The following is a 21,460-nucleotide window of genomic DNA, read 5'->3' as shown; positions in this document are numbered from 1 at the left end:
TTTTCAGCACAAGAGAACACGAGCGTAAACGAAGTCGTTTATAAACTGAACAGATGATTCTCCAGGGCATCAAAATACAATAAAAGCAGAGTTCCTTGAACAGGGCTGCCTGTCATAGGAAATGATGTAATCTTGAGAACATTAGTCATAAAGAGCGATAGAAAGACAAATACGCCAGTAAACCGCAGTTCAGACACAGATAATCGAGGTTGCCCCCACCATAAAAAGAAAACAGACGAGCAAGTATTAAATCTAAAAAGGTGACGTGACAGAGTATTGTGTATAGGTTATGACGTCAACGATGGCGACAATTGATATTGACGATACTGTATAACTCTATACATTACTGTTATATTATTCAATTATACGTTGACAAGTGAAAAATATGAACGATTTGCATTTTTATATCATAAATATAAATACGATAAGAGTACACATAACAGAGAGAGAGAGAGAGAGGAGAGGAGAGTATAGTACATACGTTGCACTCTAACACAATCAACATCATAAGTCTTATGTGAACCGTGTCAATGTGTCGCCTTGAACAGAGGTATGTCTGCTAGGTCGCTTGAAAAGAACACAGAATTAACTAGGCAAAGGTTCATGCAGTGTTGCTTGAAGGAACTGTAGCGACGAGTAGCAGTTGTTGACGGCACCGAGAACGTGAACATATCTCTAAGGTAGTCACGTCACTTGTTGTGACTTTTTTTGCGTCACAAAGTTGGTCCAACATCAATTCACTTACGGTTGATGACGGTGAACTCTCTCAATGAGGGGCAAGCGACTTCTCGCGCAATCTAATAGTACGCCGTTGAAGTGACTGTACATTTAATTTGGGGCTAGGCAGGCATGACGTCAGCAAATGACATCGCCGGAAAGCAGAAAACACGCTCCGTCGCACCTTGTTCATATGTCGTAATTTTTTCAGCCATTTACCTGCAGTTCAATAGCTTTAAAATGCTGGAAGATGCCTTGTGGTAGGGTGTGTGAGAAGTTTGTGTGTGGTTTGATTGGGTAGTGGTTCGTATTACTGTAGATCGGTCCATATAGGCCTATTACTATAAGGGCGTGTATCACAATATAACTCATGTATCTGTTTCACACGATCTTGGAATAAAAAGCTACAAATGTCTACCAAACCCCTACTATATACATAAAGTGGTTTTAGCCCCATCTCCCATCAGGGTCAGATGGTGACATTCTCTTTGGGAAAGGATTGCACATAATTTATGTACTTATTCCATTTTCTATCTTCTGTCATTCAAGAAGAGGGGCACTTTTTAAAGGTATACAGTCACCTGTAATCTAGATATGCCCATTAGTGGTCAAAGGGGCGTTCATTGGTATTCAAAATGCCCATGCGAGGGCGCTTTTTTAAAAAGCGGCCACCCGCTTAAAATCTGTGATTGGTTAGATTTTCTCTTGGTAACTGTGGTAGGTGACAGTATACCTTTAAGGCTATATCCATGTATTAGTGTTGGGGTGGTAGAAATTAGCACGTCAGCAGGTAATCATCTCAGGGTGTTTTTCGATCGATTCCATCATCCAGAGTAAGTCGAAATGACTGTCTTTTTTCGAGGATAATTGAGAGAAGAGGGGATATATTTAGACTAAATGGAAACGAAGACGGGAATACAGCCATCCTTGGAGTGGAACAGCTGAACAAGTGTTCAACAACGAGGGGAAAGTACATTTCAAATAGAATCAAGAAAGTCATTAAGATGAACCTCAGTGGGTAAGTATCGATGTCATCCTGTCTCTCGTTAAGTTTGGCCAGCTTCGTTAGGCGTATACTGTAATCAAAGTGAAAGTCATCGTTGTTTCATGCGTCATAGGACTTTGTCTCTGCACAGTGTTCTGCTGCTGATTACCATCAATACTTTTGATTAGAGAATGAGTGATGCCTTGCTCAGCTACGATAAAGTCACATAATCTTGCATAATGATTTACTCCAAGTATCCGTAATTGAGAACCATCTGCCATGTATATGCAGAATCTCTCTCTCTCTCTCTCTCTCTCTCTCTCTCTCTCGTTATATAGACATCTAACATGGCTACAGGATGTCACAGTGAGTTTTGTGTACAGTATTTTTGAAGTTTTTTCGGCTACGTCGATCTCTTCTGTCGTGTTTTTGCTGTAATTGTACGCGACGGTAGACATTATGCAAATGAAGGTGCAAGTAGTAAATCTATGGCAGGCCTGATCTTTGAATGCTCTATTTTTATCTCTCTCTCTCTCTCTCTGCATACAGGAATCGGACACTTGAAGGGGTGTTTACCTTGTGCCTAATCCTTCATGTAATCCTGAAAACAGAAGAGCAAGAAACTCAACAGATTAAAAAGTTGTATAATTATGATATCACAAGGCTGTTAAAGAACTCCATTTCATACCTTTCTTCGGGACTATTTCTGGCAAAAGAAAAGTACCCACACATAACTTCAATGGAGGTGCAAGTTTCTTTGATTACCGTTCGGTGGCTTGATTTTTTAAACTGTTGCTGTCTTCAAATTAAAACTTACTGTGACGAGACAATGTAATGAAATATTATTGGACTATAAAGTAACAGGACTTCAATATATGTGCGTACGTGCCTTCAACTGTTTCATTTCTATTTCTTTCTCAGTCGGCATCAACCACTCCTTAGCAATGTCTTCCCATTTACCTGCCTTTCAAGTCACATGTATCAGTGACTTGGAAATTATGAATGGGCTGGGCATAAAACAACACTGTAGACCGGATTGCGAGACCAAGTAGGCATATGGATACAGAGATAAATACATCGTGTATGTGCATACACAAATGCAAATCACATATATACATGCACAAATAAACACATACTTACATACATACATACATACATACATACATACATTCATACATACATATACATACATATAAACCTACATACACAAATTAACACATACACACATATATATACTTCATGTATGTACACAGACAAATACATACATACATACATATAAAGTAAGGTTTAATCACTGAACTGCTATCCCTGAGATCTCTTCAGTGTTGTGATTCTGCACAGCTGAATATTTGTGCACCTAGACAGTTCCCTCGAAATGGTACGTACCTCTGATCTAACAGTTGAAAAAAGTTGACGCAATAAAACTTGCCCCTATCAACATCACCACCTCGGCCCCATCTGTTGTTTGAAGGTAGAAGGTGCCTTGGAGACAGATATTCAGACTCTCAAATTTTGGCATTTTTTTTTCTGATCTACCACTTGTGAGGGCTCATTTTAAAGCTCTTAAAAAAGAAAAACTTTTCGCGTTTCAGTTTTTTGAAAATCCAAAATTCAATTTTTCTCCATAGAGTAAACACAGGGATGGCAGCCATTTTGAATTTCAAGTATCGCAAAATGTCGGGTTATTTGTATTGCTAGCTCCAAACTTTGCACGGTGACCCAGATTTTTATTGTCGATTTGGTAAGAGAATGGTTGAAAGTTTCATTGAGGAAAGTTTGAGCAAAAGTTTAAGTCTTTTACTTTCAAGGTGCATAATACCTTAATGTTGGCACTATTGTTACATGTACGACTCATTGATGTGCACAGGTGGGCAATAAATAAAGCAGCTACACAGATTGTCTTCAATATTTACATCATTTTAATAAAATTTTGATCTGAAAAATTAAGATATACATATACTGTTTATTTAAATCATTTTTGAAGTATTTTCATCTCTTAGATTTATCTACATATACATTACACCAAAACATCCACGTGATCTACTCTAATCATTTACATTGTACATTCTTTACTTTGAAAGCCATTTAGACCATGGAACTATACAGTCTATGGCTGTGATAAGGTGGGCTACAAACACTTGGCAAACATAATCCAAATAATTTTTTAATATAAAACCATGTTTTTTTGTAAAGTTTATTTTTCAAAATTGTGTAAACAAATTATTTACATATGAACAATATTCTGCTTTTCAACTATTACCGTCTTGAAGGAGCATGTCATTAAGATTCTGTTTCCTTGAAACCACCTGTTGATCAGTATGTATTTAAATATCTTGACACCTGTTGAACGGTAATATACTAATATTATGAACCTAGTGTACAGCAATATGCTAATGTTGTGACACCTGTTGAACAGTAATATGCAAATGTCATGAACCTGTTGAACAGTAATATGCAAATGTCATGACACCTGTTCAGCAGCAAGATATCAAACTTGTGAAAAATTAAATATTACATGTACTTTCAAATATAAGAGACAAAAAATATGTTGTTTTGTTCAAAGTCACATAGTGTGTCCATTAATTAAACCCTTGCACAGCAGAACTTGCCATCAAAACAGCCCACTGCTGGAAATTGAGAACAGTACGACCTTTGATATTTTCGGAGCATATCAGTCAGATTAGCCTGGAGAGTAGAGCATTTCAGCCAGACCAGCCTGGGGGGTATGGCACTTTAACTAGGCTAGCCTAGGGAGTAATCTCTAGATGTAAAACAAGAAGGTCCCTATATGTATTACCATGGAGATGTGATGCATTGATAAGAAAGTCTTATCTGTCCTGCATGATGATGCCACTTTTTATCCTAAAGGTTGAACCCCAATGAGTAGATTTCATTTCAATATTAAAATGGAAAAATAAAACTCCCTCAATGAAATCCTTTCAATTTTGATATAGTTGGTATATACAAGGCAAAATATAACCCTTGACATAGCTGTTTAGTTTTGTTATCACTCTGAGTGAGCAACAAATATTACTACATCATGTGATAATTTGATCTGTGCATAGGGGCAAGCCAATGATATGCTAGATAGAGTGATTCATCCTGGAAAGCAATGTTTTCCTATCGTTGGTTGGCAGCTCAATCTTCACTGCAAGTTCAAATGAAAGACTTTGGGTGAAACGTGAAGGATCGCATTTGGTACATGTACCAACCAAACTACGATCAAAAACTAAGTGGAATTGCAGATGCTGCAGGTTGAACTCCACTCTGCTAGATTGATGTGAAATCCGGTTAACCTTTTGATCACCGAAAGTCAATTTTTGTTCCCTTTATAAAATATTACGCAGATAATTTTTGCAGGTTAGACAAATTTTTTCAGATTTTTCCAAAAATTTTGGTGACAAAATGTAGCCAATGGAAAGTTATGTTCATTTGGTTAAAAATTATCAAAAGAAAATCACAGAAAAATTCATATAAATTGACAAAATGTCGCACTTAAATTTTTGTGAAAAAAATTACAGAAGTCAATGGGATAATGAAATGGTGATGTTATCAATGGTGTACGGTGTCAGTTTACTGATTGCCCAGTGACTGATTAAACAGTAGCTGTCACAAGTTTGTCTTACGTCAACTACTCTTTGCACATCACTCTACCTTATAATACTGTTTTGTGTACAATATATCACTGAGCTCAACTGATCCAAAACTAGCAATAAATTCTTCTACTGCCTTTAACTTCCATGTAGAGAATAACTGTTTACAGTGAAAAAAAAAACAGGACACCTGAATCAGAAAGTTAATCTGAATCCCTGTAGACAACCAACCAAAAGTATAACAGAATGTCAATAATACACTTTAAAACTTCTCAACACGTTATAATTCATAACTTTTTTCAAGCCTTTGCACCAGATTTCTGGACTTAACTTCCACGGTTTAAAAAGTTGCTGTTTGACATATTAGATACATTGTAAAGTATACTTCTAAGTATTCAACAGTTCATTTTAGAAAGATACCGACGAATAAAATTTAAATTTAAAGCTGGATGTGTTCTTGGCTTGTCTGAATCAAAGTCAATTTGACCACCCATTAAACAGATCAATCTTTTCATTGACTTTATAGAGATGGTACACACACATGAGAGACAAAAATTGATGGCTCTGTGGATAAAAGTGTCGTCATATTGAAAACCAGTATTTACATGTCATATTCACATCAGGAATGTCAGATCATATATGACTAATTGTACCAAATCAATAACTACACCTACTGTACCTAGAGGTTCCAAATCAATAACTACACCTACTGTATCTAGGGGTTCCAAATCAATCACTACACATACTTAGGGGTTCCAAATCAAAAACTATACATACATTGGGGTTCCAACTCAACTACTTCTTGTGCTAGAGGGTACTAAGTGAAGTACCTCTTCAACCTGGAGACTCTAAACCAATTTCTATTAACACCCCAGAGGTAAAAAAGTCAAATGATCAGTGCTTGAATTGTACATGGGGAACCATTGAGTCATACTACTAGAACCTAAAGGGTCCAAAACAATTACAATGTACACTTAGGGGTGCCTATTCATATTAATACTTACATCAAGGTACCCCTAAGTCAATTACTATTTATCAGTTCCTGTAAATTCAAAAACTACCCTAGTACTGAAGTATTAACTGTGATAGCAGTTAGTAATAACATGCAAAAGTCAGCTATAGTTCAGACTTGCCTTAGTTACGATGCTGAAGTTATTCTTCTATTCGTATTCATATTCACATTCACATTTGAGTCACTGACAATAATTACTGGTATTATTATTGAAGTCTATTTCTGATAGAAACTAATCCAAAGAAGATAAAAGAAAAAACAAAAGACCCAAGCAATATACATAAACCAGATATGAATTGAAAATGCTCACGTGTATCATTATATATTGCAGTTGTGTGTAAATTTAAACTTTTGCCACATGTTTGCAACTTCATTGAAAGTGTTATGATCAACATCATGGACAATATTCACCAAAGATTAAGGTGGTTGGAAAGGCTAGAGCGTCAGTTATAAATTTCAACAAAACTATTAAAATATAAAAGTAGTCAACATTCTCTGTGGAATAAAAAAAACTAGACATTTGGGCACAAAGGCATTGCAGAGTTATAGCCTGTTAAAACTTCTGAAAAACTGACCAAATAAGAAGAAGTTGGGGAGCCCTTAGTGTATTAACTATGGTAGAGGTCCCCTAGCTTTTAATAAAATGTTTGAAAAGGGAAAGTCATTATTTGCTGTTTTTCAGGAAAATTTGACAAGGCGGTGATGGCATTCAGAGTGAGTGACTGCCATTGTAAATGCATTTTTAGATTCTTTGAGTGTCAAAGAGGTGTCAAAAGTGAGATTAACCAAAAATAACTGCTCTATGACTTCAAAAGAGGGGTGCAAATATGGCTTGTTTTCAACATTTTTGACAGAATAACAGTTTTCCTACATAATTGTATACCAATTTAATCCAACTTTGAAATGAGATATGGACATGGAATTTTTACAGCCTATTAACAAGGTTACAGATAAGATTTGTACTGCACAATTTTCCTGTATTTGAAGTACTTTTTGAAAAATCACATTTTGAAATTTGAAAGAATTTTTAATAATTTTTTGATATATAAACCCATGTAAAATCATAAAAACAAATTTTATTTACAAATCCTGCCGTACAAATCTTACAATAAATAGTGTCAACATATTTATAACTAATTTGGTAATATTAATACTATCCAATTATTATTAAATTCAAATATATAAAAAAATATGAAAAATTAAATTTTAATATTTACTGGTGTCATATTTCAAAATCATGGCTGCAAATATACAATTTTTATATTCTTTGGAGAAAATATTAACTAAGGGAGTTATCCTGAAAATTGGAACTAAATATCTTGATTCTAACACTTGAAACTTGACATTAACTCTGAGAAAAGAATTGGTGCAAAAATAGCCTTTCCAACCACCTTAATTCTAAAGGTCACTAAGTATATGAATAAGTAATTAGCTGAAATAAAAACACTAAATTTCTTTGACTGCTGTCATTGTATCACCACTTTATATAGCAAGTGTAATTACCTTTGGTCAAGTCCTTCAAACTATATATGCCGAACTGTGAAAGCTCATTAGATATGCAAAAAATTAAATTAGTTGACACAAAAATGCAAAATGACTTTCAATATTGTTTTAACCTGGTATCATCAATGTACATAGCATGTTTTACTCCTTGTACATTATGTAGTGCAAAGTTTGCTTTCGTCCATTATGGTCCCGGATGGGGTACATTATTACTTTATTGTTAATTCTTAAAAAAAATGTAATTATCTTTTATAGCTGAAACTATAGGGCTATAAATAATGCTTTCTGTCACTGACTCCAACATGAATACAAATATGAAAATAACTTCAGCATGGTCCTTATAGTGCTTTAATTTTTTCCCTACTCAGTGTAAAAATAAATACCTTGAGATGTATATACATATAATACAGTGTTGACATGCAGAGGAAAACTGACTGACAGTTTAAGAAATCCAAGACTTCTCTTTAGATGATGACCATTCATTTCTGATGAAGAGTACCGGTTCAATCCATGAATTCTGAAGAACCAAGATCTCAACAAATCAGAGTCTGTGTAACTTTCGTCCAATTTCTCAATACCTCTTATGTTTCCGTCTTCCCTTGGCAGCGCGATAAGAGTCCGGAATGTATTCCCCGTCGTGCGGATCCATGCCGAGCATCCTGCGCAGACGTTCGATTTCTTGTTTATATCTGCGAAGGAGAAAGAAAAGTGCGATGGCATGATTATGAACTTTTCAAAGCAGCTTGGATTTATCAGAAAGGTCAGCCTTGATGTCATTGCAAAAGAAAGCAATACAGATTATCATTTCTGTTGTCCACGGATGCTCGATACTGATAGCTGGTTTCATTCCTGCTGTATGGGGAACTTACACGTGATAACATTTTTTTAGGTTGGTGATTATTTGTCATTCTATTCTAATCCACACGTACCCATATACATACCTGAGGGGATTCGGTAGATTTATCATATTGGAGATTAATTGTACATGTATGTGGGGCAGTGATAGAGACAGACTGACGACAAATGTAAGCTTTCATTGCAATGCCATTCCCTGGGTACAAACTTATTGTTCATATATCTTTAGTTTTGTAAATAACCACATCAGACAAAGTGTTCATAAAATAATGCTTGTGATACAAAATATGCTTACAGGATGGTAGAAAATTATATTAATTTTACAGTTTTGTATGGGACAGCATCTTGAATATTCATATGTAGGTCATTTCCCCCACACTCATCATGACCTGAGTTCAATTAGTCTAGAACATTCCCAAGGTCACTGCCCTTGATGACCTCACAACCTTGAATTCAATTAGTCATGTTTGGAATGTTCTGGAAAGTTGATTAGTTGTGTAAGGGAGATAATTTTAGAACAGTAATTAGCATGTCAATAAAAGTTCTAGATTGTTCTTACATGCCTTTATAAAAGGGACGTGCACAGCTTCCAGTCAGACTTTTGGGATCGTGTCTCTTGTGTGTTACTAAACTCCAGCAGTAGTCATTCTCAAGACTTTTCAAGACCTTCACTGCCAACGCTGGATTTATACTGTGGACTTTATGCAGCTGCAAGCCTGCAAGGACTGTTCATTCATCCAACTGACTGTTACAACTCTGAGACTGGAGCTTTGCCATCCAGCTGAGATAAGTAGTCTGTACACTTTTAAAGCTTGTACTCTATCCCTGACTTAGCAATTAGTTTTATTTTGTAATAAATTTTGTTTTAAACGTTAACTGCTGAGTTCACCCTTTTTGTTCGTTTTCTCTGCACGTAACAAATTGGGGGCTCGTCCGGGAGACGAATATTTTGAGCCGTTTGACAACATTTTGACAGCCTTTTCAAAACTACTGTATACTGTGAACTCAGCGAAATTTAATCATGGCGGAATTTAAACCAGACGAATTTATGGATGACCTTGATCAGGACACATTTAATTCCCTCAGAAAAGACAACCTCATAACACTGGCCAATTTCCTTAAAGTAGAAGTCAAAAGATCTATGCGCAAGAGGGAAATACAGTACCGTATTGCCAAACATCTAGTGATTTAGGCCAATTTGAGGAATCCACATTGAAAGATTATGAGCCCGAGTCTACCTTTGAACTAAGAAAATTAGAATTAGAAATGCAGACAAATTTGGAGATCAAGAAACTAGAATTACAAATGAGAGAGAAAGAATTACAAATGGAAGAAAGACAGAGAGAAAAGGAGAGAGAATTGGAAGAACATCGACTACAGTTAGAAATGAGACGTTTAGAGCTTGGACAGTCAGGAAAATTCTTCCCTTCAGACAAGTTTGACATCACTAAGCATTTCAGGTTAGTTCCCCCTTTCCAAGAAAAGGATGTTGATAAATATTTCCTCCATTTTGAGAAAATGCTCAGAGTCTGAATTGGCCTAAGGAGTCTGGTCTATGCTTTTGCAGAGTGCTTTGGTGGGTAAAGCCAGAGAAATTTACATTCAGTTGTCAGTAGAGCAGGCTTCAGATTATGATTCTGTGAAGGAATTAATTCTCAAGGGTTATGAGTTGGTGCCTGAAGCTTACCGTCAGAAATTTAGGGATTGTGAGAAGGTGAAGGATCAAACTTATGTTGAATTTGCTCGAACAAAAGAACAACTGTTTGATCGTTGGTGTTCTTCGGAAAAGGTCAGTCAGAATTATGACAAATTACGACAGCTTGTTTGATTGAGGAATTTAAAAGGTGCATCCGGAGTGACATCAAGACATTTATCAATGAACAAAAGGCAGATACATTGGAGGTCGCTGCACGTTTGGCCGATGATTATTCATTGACCCACAAATCTTCATTTCTCAGCAAACCATCCCAGTCCTTTTCATACAGAAACAATGCAGGTAAATTTAACTCCTCCTTTTCATCCAAGAATTTCTCAAAGGAAAGTAGGAAATCAAATGACAACAGTTCACAAAATTTAAGTAACACTCACACATCATCAGATCCCAAGTCTCAATCTCCTTCTGACAAACAGTTCGGTACACTTTCTTGTAATTATTGTAAGAAAGACGGCCATTTAATGTCAGAGTGTTTCAAATTGAAAAGAAAACGTGAAGGTCAAAGTGGTCAAAGTGGATCTAAGCCCACCGGCTTTATTTCTTCATCAACTCAATTAGAGTCTAATAATGTGTGCAACACATTTTCTGAGGTTAAACCCCTCTTATCCCCAATTAATGAGGTCAAGGTCAATTCTTCTCAAGATAGCATTATGGGTATTTTCGAGCCATTTATTCATAATGGTTTTCATATCACTTTCTAGTGATTTTTCTTCCGCTACCCCTGTCAAAATTTTAAGAGATACCGGGGCTTCCCAGTCTCTTTTGTTGGCAGATACCCTGCCGTTTTCTGAAAAGTCATTTTCAGGTTCTAAAGTTCTTATTAAGGGTGTAGATTGCAATGACTTTATTCCTGTTCCTCTCCATAATGTCTATTTGTCTTCGGACTTTGTTTCTGGACCTGTGACTTTAGGTATTAGGCCTTTTTTGCCTTTGAAGGGATTCACCTTCTTCTTGGAAACGACCTTGCTGGGGACAAGGTCATTACTAATCCACTTGTGACTGATAATCCTACTTTAGATCAGGATCCAGAGCCAATTGAACAAGAGATACCCGATTTATTTCCTTCATGTGCCATTACTCGAGCCATGTCAAAGAAACTCGAGATCAATTCCGAGAATCAAATACTCTCAAAAATAATGTCACAGATGTTGACTTAAATGACACCTTTCTCAGTCAGGTGTTTGACACGGATCATTCCGTTATCCCTCGTGGATTTGAAACTTCCAGTAAAACTTCTGCTGACCAAAGTCAGACATTTTCTAGATCAAATCTCATTGCAGAACAACACAAAGACCCAGATATTTTGTCTTTGTTTGACAGGGTAGATGATGAAGGTAAAACTTCAGATAGCTCTGTTTCCTATTATACAAAGTCTGGTATTCTCATGCGTAAATGGAGACCTCCAGATGTTTTGGTTGATGACGATTGGGCTATAAAACATCAAATTGTGATTCCAAAGCCCTATCGTGCTGAAATATTGCGCCTGGCCCATGAAACGCCCTGGGCTGGTCACTTAGGAGTCAGGAAAACTTATCATAAAATTCTCAGTCACTTTTATTGGCCTAATCTCAGGCAGGACGTAGCACATTTCTGTAAAACTTGTCACACATGTCAAATGGTAGGAAAGCCAAATCAGACCATTCCAAAGGCCCCTTTACAGCCAATTCCTGCATTTCAAGAACCATTTAGTAGGATATAATAGACTGTGTTGGGCCCCTACCAAAAACAAGATCAGGAAATGAGTACATGTTGACAATTATGTGTACATCAACTCGGTTCCCCGAAGCCATACCACTGAGAAATATAAAGACAAAGACTATAGTGAGAGCTTTAGTCAAATTTTTCACTTTATTTGGCCTCCCTAAATGTGTCCAGTCCGATCAAGGCTCCAACTTTATGTCTGGTATTTTTCAACAAGTAATGGATCAGCTAGGCATTAAACAGTATAGGTCATCCGCCTATCATCCAGAAAGTCAGGGTGCTCTTGAGCGATTTCATCAAACTTTGAAAAACATGATTAGGACCTACTGTTTTGACACAGAGAAGCAGTGGGATGAAGGAATTCATTTTTTGCTCTTTGCTGTTAGAGAGTCAATTCAAGAGTCTCTTGGTTTTAGCCCATTTGAGCTTGTATTTGGACATACAGTCCGTGGCCCACTTAAGCTCGTTAAAGAGAAATTCCTATCAGACGATGATGATTGTCTGAATATTTTGCAATATGTGTCAGATTTTCGTACGAAACTCTCTAAAGCATGTGAATTAGCCAGAGAAAATCTTGAGTCATCTCAGCAGTCAATGAAAACCAATATGATAAAAACACCTCAAAACGGAAGTTTGAACCAGGTCAAAAAGTTCTTGTTCTACTTCCGGTTCCTGGCAAACCACTCCATGCTCGTTACTTTGGGCCATACCTAATTGATAAGAAATTGAGTGATTTAAATTACATCATAATAACACCTGACAGGCGAAAACAAAAACAGCTATGTCACATAAATATGCTTAAGCCATATTTGGATAGGGATAATCCTACTATAACTCAGCCTGTCAGTGCAGTCAGTTCAAACCATTATGAAGATAGTGATACTGAAACTGACTTGAGTGAAAATACTCTAAACTCAAAGCTGGGCTCGGTCAAGCTTCAGAACTCAGAAATCCTGGAGAAGCTGGAGTCTACAAAGTTGGCACACCTCCAGCCAGAACAACAACAACAGGTGAAAGAACTGCTCCACGAATATAAACACCTGTTTCAAGATGTTCCAACGAGGACAAACGTCATCTATCACGACGTTGATGTTGGGGACAGTAAGCCTGTAAAACAACATCCATACAGACTGAATCCAACAAAAGCAAAATATCTCCAGGAAGAAGTCAAATACCTGCTGGACAATGACTTTATTGAACCCAGTAAAAGTAACTGGAGTTCGCCGTGCATACTTGTTCCCAAATCAGACCACAGTTATCGTATGTGCACGGACTTTAGGAAGGTCAACACTTTAACAAAGACAGACACTTTCCCAATCCCGAGGATTGATGACTGCATCGACCGAGTGGGAAAAGCCAAGTATGTGACAAATTTGACCTACTGAAGGGATTTTGGCAAGTCCCTCTGACGGATCGTGCTCGTGAAATATCCGCCTTTGTTACACCAGACGGATTGTTCCAGTACAAGGTGATGCCATTCGGAATGAAGAACTCTCCGGCAACGTTCCAACGGATGATCAACGACGTCATATCCGGGCTAGACGGGTGTGCAGCCTACGTTGACGACGTCGTCCTGTATAGTGACACCTGGGAGGAACACATCAAGCTCATGCGGAAGTTCTTTGAGAGACTGAGCAAAGCAATGTTGACTGTCAACCTTGCCAAATCTGAGTTTGGTTGGGCAGGGTAACTTACCTCGGACATACTGTAGGACAGGGTGAGTAAACCTGTTGATGCCAAAATCAGTGCCATTTCAAGTTTTCCCATACCAAACTGCAAACGACAACTGATGCGCTTTCTCGGTATGGCTGGTTACTACAGAAAATTCTGTCCAAATTTCTCCACAATTACTGAGCCTTTGACTAACTTACTTAAAAAGAAAGTAAAGTTTGTTTGGTCAGAGCAATGCCAACAGGCATTTGATACACTTAAAGCCATACTGCAAAGTGCCCCAGTGTTGTCTGCACCAGATTTCATTTTGCCATTCAAATTAGCTGTAGATGCTAGTGATACGGCTGCTGGTGCTGTTTTATTGCAAGAAGATAGTCATGGGACATCCTGTTTGCTACTTTTCACACAAATTTAACAAATCCCAGAGAAACTACTCTACAATTGAAAAAGAGTGTTTATCTTTGATATTAGCTTTACAGCATTTTGAAGTTTATGTTACTTCTTCAAATCAGCCAATAGTGGTTTATATTGATTACAACCCTCTTGTTTTTCTGCAGAAATTTAAAGGCAAAAATCAGAGATTGCTGAGATGGAGTTTAATGTTACAGGAGTTTAATCTTGACATTAGACATATCAAAAGCAGAGACAATTTAATTGCAGACTGTCTCTCTCGTATTTAGAAATTATTGTTGTTCACTTTCAAGAAATTTTATTGTTGTTCACTTTCAAGAAATTTTACTTTAGAGTAAAACAAAATTTGAGTACTTAAATCCTTTTCAAGATACATTTGTAAAAGAAAGATTTTTCTTGAAAAATTTTCTTTTTTGAAGAGGGGGTGTGTTATGTAGGTCATTTCCCCCACACTCATCATGACCTGAGTTCAATTAGTCTAGAACATTCCCAAGGTCACTGCCCTTGATGACCTCACAACCTTGAATTCAATTAGTCATGTTTGGAATGTTCTGGAAAGTTGATTAGTTGTGTAAGGGAGATAATTTTAGAACAGTAATTAGCATGTCAATAAAAGTTCTAGATTGTTCTTACATGCCTTTATAAAAGGGACGTGCACAGCTTCCAGTCAGACTTTTTGGGATCGTGTCTCTTGTGTGTTACTAAACTCCAGCAGTAGTCATTCTCAAGACTTTTCAAGACCTTCACTGCAACGCTGGATTTATACTGTGGACTTTATGCAGCTGCAAGCCTGCAAGGACTGTTCATTCATCCAACTGACTGTTACAACTCTGAGACTGGAGCTTTGCCATCCCAGCTGAGATAAGTAGTCTGTACACTTTAAAGCTTGTACTCTATCCCTGACTTAGCAATTAGTTTTATTTTTGTAATAAATTTTGTTTAAACGTTAACTGCTGAGTTCACCCTTTTTGTTCGTTTTCTCTGCACGTAACAATATTCATAAAACACAGCCTGTGACAGTGACATAGACATCGAGTTTGAGGAATGATGATAAGATCTTTGGAGGGGAATGGTCAAATATGGAACAACCTGAATAGTAAAAATTGTGTAATATCTTTCGAAGCCTTAGTCCTCTGAAATAAATATTCATATGACTAGAAAACTTAAAACAGTCTGAAATTCTGTTTGTAAATGTCTACATGCTCTAGGGAAACATTTTAAAAATCATACAGAATAACAACACTTTGCATGTCTTCAATGTGACTGACCCCCATTCCAAGATCAAATGGTCAATCCCTAAGTAGGTTGTGTACAAATGTCAATGTACCCTGTTTGCAGTACAACTGACTCCAATTTTTAAGATCTCCGATACTGGTTCATCATTAAGTTGGGTTTCACACATAAAGTTCACTGTCTACCCTGTGGGTTGTAAGACCCTGTGTGGGTTGTTAGCCTACCACACAAGCTTCACTGTGTACCCTGTGACCCCCTCGAAGATGTAATGGTACATCCCTAAGCAGAGTTACATGCAAATTTCAAAGTGTACCCTGGGGGCAGTAAGACTGATTAAGGGCAAAAAAATATAAATAAATAATGAGGCAGGAAAAATTTAAGCAGAGCTGTATAAATTTCATGTAATATGGTGGTGCAGACCATGCCATTAGAAATTTAGAACATGACGTTTGCAATCTTCTCTGTCCTTGGTGAATCTTCATCACATTATTGTCATTCGAAAAGTGCTCTGACCTGAAGAGTACAGTGAACTTCAGACAGAAGTACCAGATTTGTTTGGCAAACACAGAATTATGATTCTGGTCTGCATAAGTTTGAAAGTAGTTTCGGAATGCAGTGTATAGCTTTCTTGCTGAGAAATGGAATTGGCAAAGACAGGAGTAAATTTTTATTATTTTTTATTTGTTTATTTACTTATTATTTATCTATCTACTTATTTACTTATTCATTTATGATTTACAAGCAAAATATCTCCTAAGTAAATATATTTAAATGATTCTTAAAGGCAATAAAAAAGTTGCAGTTTCACTTTTGCTATCAAACATACTACATTTGACTATTTTGTTGGTATTTTCCTGTTTTTGTCGCTTAATATGTTTATATGAACACAATAACGTTCAGAATGACTTGTTTTCATCTGTCAGTTTCTTGAAATTTTAATTACAAGCCCTACGTCCACATGATTGATCGGACTGTGTTTGGATCAAGTGTGGTGATATGCAGAAAGACAATGATTGGTTTTGTTGGTTTATTTTATATCATAATTGTTCTATCTGTAAACAGACGATAATGTGATTGTATGGGCCTCTGTAATAATTATAAAGGTTGCTTAAACTGCTACAATCTTTAGATTATGAAATCATTTAGTTTCAAATGATCTTTACACTATCTAAGCTATCAAATATTTGATGATGAACAGTACTAGTGTAATTCTGCCTTTAAATTTTGGCAAGCAGTTCTTGGAAGCTCATCATGTTGTTGACTTTCGAGTGTCTTCCACCGAATACATGTTTGGTAGTGGTCATATGAGACAGATTGAGGAAGTCTCCCACAGAGGAAACAACAGTCTTGACCTTCATGGGCTGACAGAGTGTACACTCAGACTCCCCGGCAAGAGTGAAAAGAACGTATTTCTTGAAATATTTCTGTGCATTTTTGCATGTATTCTTACTTCTTAGTGACCTTTAATTTTTTTCATGAATTTTAATTTTTATTAATTTGCAATGCAAAACATGTCATTACTTCTAAAATTTTAATTGTGCTCTACCCTTTCCACTACCTTAAAAGCAACACATGTACTGACGAAATAATTGGGAATGCAAAATTCAGTTTTAAGATAGAGAGTACTGTGGGACAGATATTTAGACTTTCTTTACAATACTCTTTTGGTCTACCACCTGTAGGGGCTCACTTTGATGCTCATGAGGTAAATAATATTTTCATCAGGTTACTGTCGTAAAAATCAAAAATTTTATTTTTCCCCATTGAGCTAACAAGGGATAGTGGCTATTTTAAATTTCAAGCGTTGGTACATACTGTATTGGGAAATTTGTTTCTCTAGTACCAACTTTTGCATGATTGACCTCTGATTTTTGTTCTTGATTTTGAAATGGAATTGTTTAAAGTCTTTTTGAGAAGAGTTTGAGCAAAGATTTAAGTCTTTCAACTCTGAGGTGCGTACTATCTTAAAAGCTGTATATCCACAGAGAGCTGCCAAACTACTGTAAAAACCATTGTGCAATTATGTATCCTATGGGACAGATTGAAAACACTCCAAATTACCAGGCTCTGTCTGCAGCCATTACTTCCGACCATTATTGGATTTGCACGTGCAGGGGATTTACGAGACCTGAGATGAAAGTGACCATAAGAGAACCAAAAAAAAGCCTCAAGTTGATTGGTATTACTGATTTTAATGGAAAAAGCCTGAGAAGCACACGGCTTCTAAAAGTACTTTTTGTGTTTTGAAAAGCCATTCTAATACACTCCATTATAAAGCAACTCTGACCTCAAATGTACAATATTTTAAATAAATGTCAAAAGAGACAAGGTTATCAATGTACGTTGCTATGTTCACAGTTTTTAACTTTTCAACCTTTCTGCAGATGTTATTTCATTTCATTATAGAAGTTTTTCATTTTTTTCTTCTTCTCCGCTATTTAATAGAGTTCGCAATAGGGTTACATACATGTCCTTCTAATTTTTCGATTAAAATGCATTACCAAATGCGCAAAAAAAGTGAACACAAATGCAGCTGTGCTTTGGGAAATAAAATGCGAAATCTGACAGCTGACAGACCTGTGGGGGCTGTGAATTGTAAGGTTAATCCCCACATCACGTTGAAAGGATGAAGGTTTTTCAGCGGAAGTGTCGAGCTGTGTGCAGTTCAATGCAGAGCCTTGTTCATCCGTATCATTTGATGACAGATGTACGTATGCAGGTGCCCAAATACACCCTAACACCTGTACCTCACTGGCACTTGTCATCACACCATGAATAAAAGACAAATATCACCTTGAAATCACAGATTCACAGCAGCAATGATTCAATTCGTAGAAAAATATGTCGTCCAATGAGGCAATTGACTGTTTACTGCAAAATAATTGGCATTACTTAAATAAGGGCAATAAAAAACTGTCTAGCCTTGAACCTCATCCCTGATTCCAAGTAACATTTGTTTATATTCAAAAAAGTGACAGTAACGGTGAACCTTCATATAAAATGAATTTCCGATAATAACACTTTGAAAAATTCCAAATACAATAAAAACTATATGCCATTCAAAGTGATTTATTTTCCACTGTCATCAGACTAAAGAACAAACAGTTATGTTGTAAATGTAGCTTTGAGGTGCTGTGAAGAACGTATGAAGATTGGCATCATGTTCTCTTTGCAAATTAGCAATTTGACAGGCCTTGTAGGACTGAGGAAAACATTGGCACAATGCATTCAGAAAAGGTCTGTGTTTTATGATTGATATATATATATATATATATATATATATATATATATATATATATATATATATGTATGTGTATATATATATATATATATATATATATATATATATATATATAATATATATATAATAAAGAAAAAGTCTGTTTTATGATTATTATATATATATATATATATATATATATATATATATATATATATATATATATATATATATATATATATAATAAGGATAACATGGTGTTGAGTCAGTCAGTCAGAACTATTTGAAACTTAAACTTTTGCAACGGAATAATTTCAATAATTTTGCCAACATATTGTTATAAAAATCTATGAAATCTACCCAAGCCTAACTGCAAACTGATACGGAAATTGATATCAGAAAATCACCTTCATCAATAAGTTGAGACGAAATTATTCTTGCTATTTCTCTCATTTTGTGAGACCTTGCTCAAGAAATTTGATTCCAATAACCCTGGGAATCATCATTTAAGTGCCTGAATGCAAATAAATGGATGGAGAAAAGTGAAATTTTCTTCGTAATCCTGTATCTACAGAACAGATTAAACTCCTACTGAGTTTTGAATTATCCATTGTTATCTGAGAAGGTTGAAGATGTGGCCTACATGAGTGTGGCATATAGAGAAAAGAAAACATGCCATGAGACAATGACCCTCATACTATTGTGAGTGTTTGTTACCATGACAAAAGCGGAAAAATTTAAACCCACAGAAAGGAAATCTTCAAAATTCAAGCGCCATGCTTATGCCATAAGAATATTTAGTTCCACAGTTCTGTTCTTTTTTGCTGAAATTTTTTGGATATTTCTTTCTTTGTCGTATTTTTGACTTCATTCTCAGGAGGCCCCATGCTTGACTGTATCAAATTACCCATAATACATTGCGGTGACAGGGGCTCGATAGAGGGCGCGTAGACTTAGCCTTGTTCGTTTTATTCTGACATTGTTATGACTTGTTTTGCTAATCTCGGAGTTTGTGAAATCTGTGAGACACACGCAACCTCAGAATTGGGTTTGCTGAAATGTTTACCTAAAACCAATATGTACCCATTTAATAAAGTTAGATAAAACTAAACACAAAGAGGGTAGTCTACCCAACCAATGTTGTGTCAAAAATATTCTTGACTGCTAAAATAAATATATTTCAGAACGTTCAGGGAACATGTCTGGAATATGTAATGACCAAGTGTAAATGCATTTATCAATAAGGTCTTTCAGCAGTTTTGAATTAACATTTACAAAAATATTTGCCTTCATAAACTGCATGCAGTAATTCTGTTGAATGTACTCTCCTGTGTACTATGGCCATAAAAAGTCTCGAAAACAAAATCAAGGTTTCAGATTTTTGCTCTTGTTCTTTATTCAAGATTGAAGCACGTTGATGATATTCTCATCATGTCAACTACATCAACTTTCAACTAACAATTTCTGACGGGTTAACGCGTGTAAAACAAACATGATAGGTGTAGTTATTGAAGTCTGCAAGGATCTGACATGACTGGACAAAGATACTTAACATGCATTAACCCTTTGAGTGCTGTAATTTTTTCCCACCAAAATTTTAGTGCAGCATTTTATCAGTTTTTATGAATTTTTCTGTAATGCTTTGGATAATTTTGGACCCAATGGGCATCAAATGTTATCGACTAGTTTGTTTTATCAAAATTTTTGGCAAAATCTGAAAAAAATTTACCAGGATACATTTTATAAAGATGACAAAAATTGACTGTGGCACTCAAAGGGTTAAATATATGCATGCATTTTTACATTATCCACATGCACTAAGTGTGTTTATGTACACATGCATGTGCGTGCGTATATACACACACACGCCCACACACACACACATATGCACACACATCTTCCTGATAATTTAAGTGACAAAATGGAAGTTCAAATAACAAACAACCTCAAAGCTTGTCAATTCAATCACATGACATGGTCCCTGTATTGCAAGTTCTGGTAAATATACCTTCATGTTGGCATTCTAGATTTTGACAACAATGATATGTTTAAATATACAATCTTTTGAGGACAATTTGACAAAAAGACACTTTAATTTGCATAAGATGCCTCAACCGGTAGTGTTTTTGAATTTTCAATTTGGCTTGATGGTAAGTTTTCAGTCGGGTCTGAACTCACAACATACGGCAGCTTAGTCACCGAGTGGAGAAGCCAGTAGACAGAACCGTTGGCCAAATCCCCACTCTCAAAAAAGAGTGGTTCAATAATCGACCTAAGTTGTTCCAATTTTTCTGACTGCGACCCCTTGCCACATTCTGTCCACTAACCAGCAGAGCTATCAACCCAGAGTAGAAAATACGGTAAGTAGAAAAGTTGAAATTAGCACCACCACCTTGAATCAGAGAATTAACAGAGTTAGCAAAATTGCTGAAAAAGGGCGCTTAGGTAAAAAGAGGACACGTTTCACTGTAGTATGTGTCACAACAGCTAGTTTTCTTACGTGGTAAAATTTTCTTTGCAACAGATGATGACAGAAAAATAGGCGGCCTGATATTGTACATTTTGCAGACTATAATAAGTTTGGGAAAAGCCACTTACATTTTGTGGTCCCTGGATTTTATGAGAATAAAATCAGAATCCCCATCTAAAGGCTCTAGTAATTTCATTTCAGATGCTGCCTTTTATCTAGTCTCTATAAATTCCTTGAATGCAGATCCGCTCCAGGTATGGCCCTTAGCCTAGTAACAGTCTGAGCTTATTCCATCGAATAATGCTGTAAGCTCATAGCTTGGTGTTGATTGGAAGTTAATGGTACAAAACTCATCCACTGAGCTTATCACACACA

General features: G+C 36.2%; 1 protein-coding gene across 7 annotated transcripts in view; it reads right to left on the bottom strand.

Moving 5' to 3' along the window:
* Positions 1 to 3,645: 3,645 nt before the first annotated feature.
* The window catches only part of LOC139139093 (coiled-coil domain-containing protein 78-like), a 76,613-nt gene continuing 58,798 nt past the window's right edge, over positions 3,646 to 21,460 (bottom strand). For all 7 annotated transcript variants that reach the window (XM_070707860.1, XM_070707867.1, XM_070707865.1 and 4 more), the window contains one exon: positions 3,646 to 8,499. In XM_070707860.1, coding sequence (XP_070563961.1) covers positions 8,382 to 8,499 — 118 coding nt within the window. In that variant the 3' untranslated portion in view covers positions 3,646 to 8,381. The remainder of the gene's footprint in view (positions 8,500 to 21,460) is intronic.

Source organism: Ptychodera flava, chromosome 8, assembly GCF_041260155.1.
Source record: "Ptychodera flava strain L36383 chromosome 8, AS_Pfla_20210202, whole genome shotgun sequence".
In the NCBI taxonomy this organism is placed as follows: Eukaryota; Metazoa; Hemichordata; class Enteropneusta; family Ptychoderidae; genus Ptychodera; species Ptychodera flava.
This window is presented reverse-complemented; position numbering and strand designations above follow the sequence as displayed.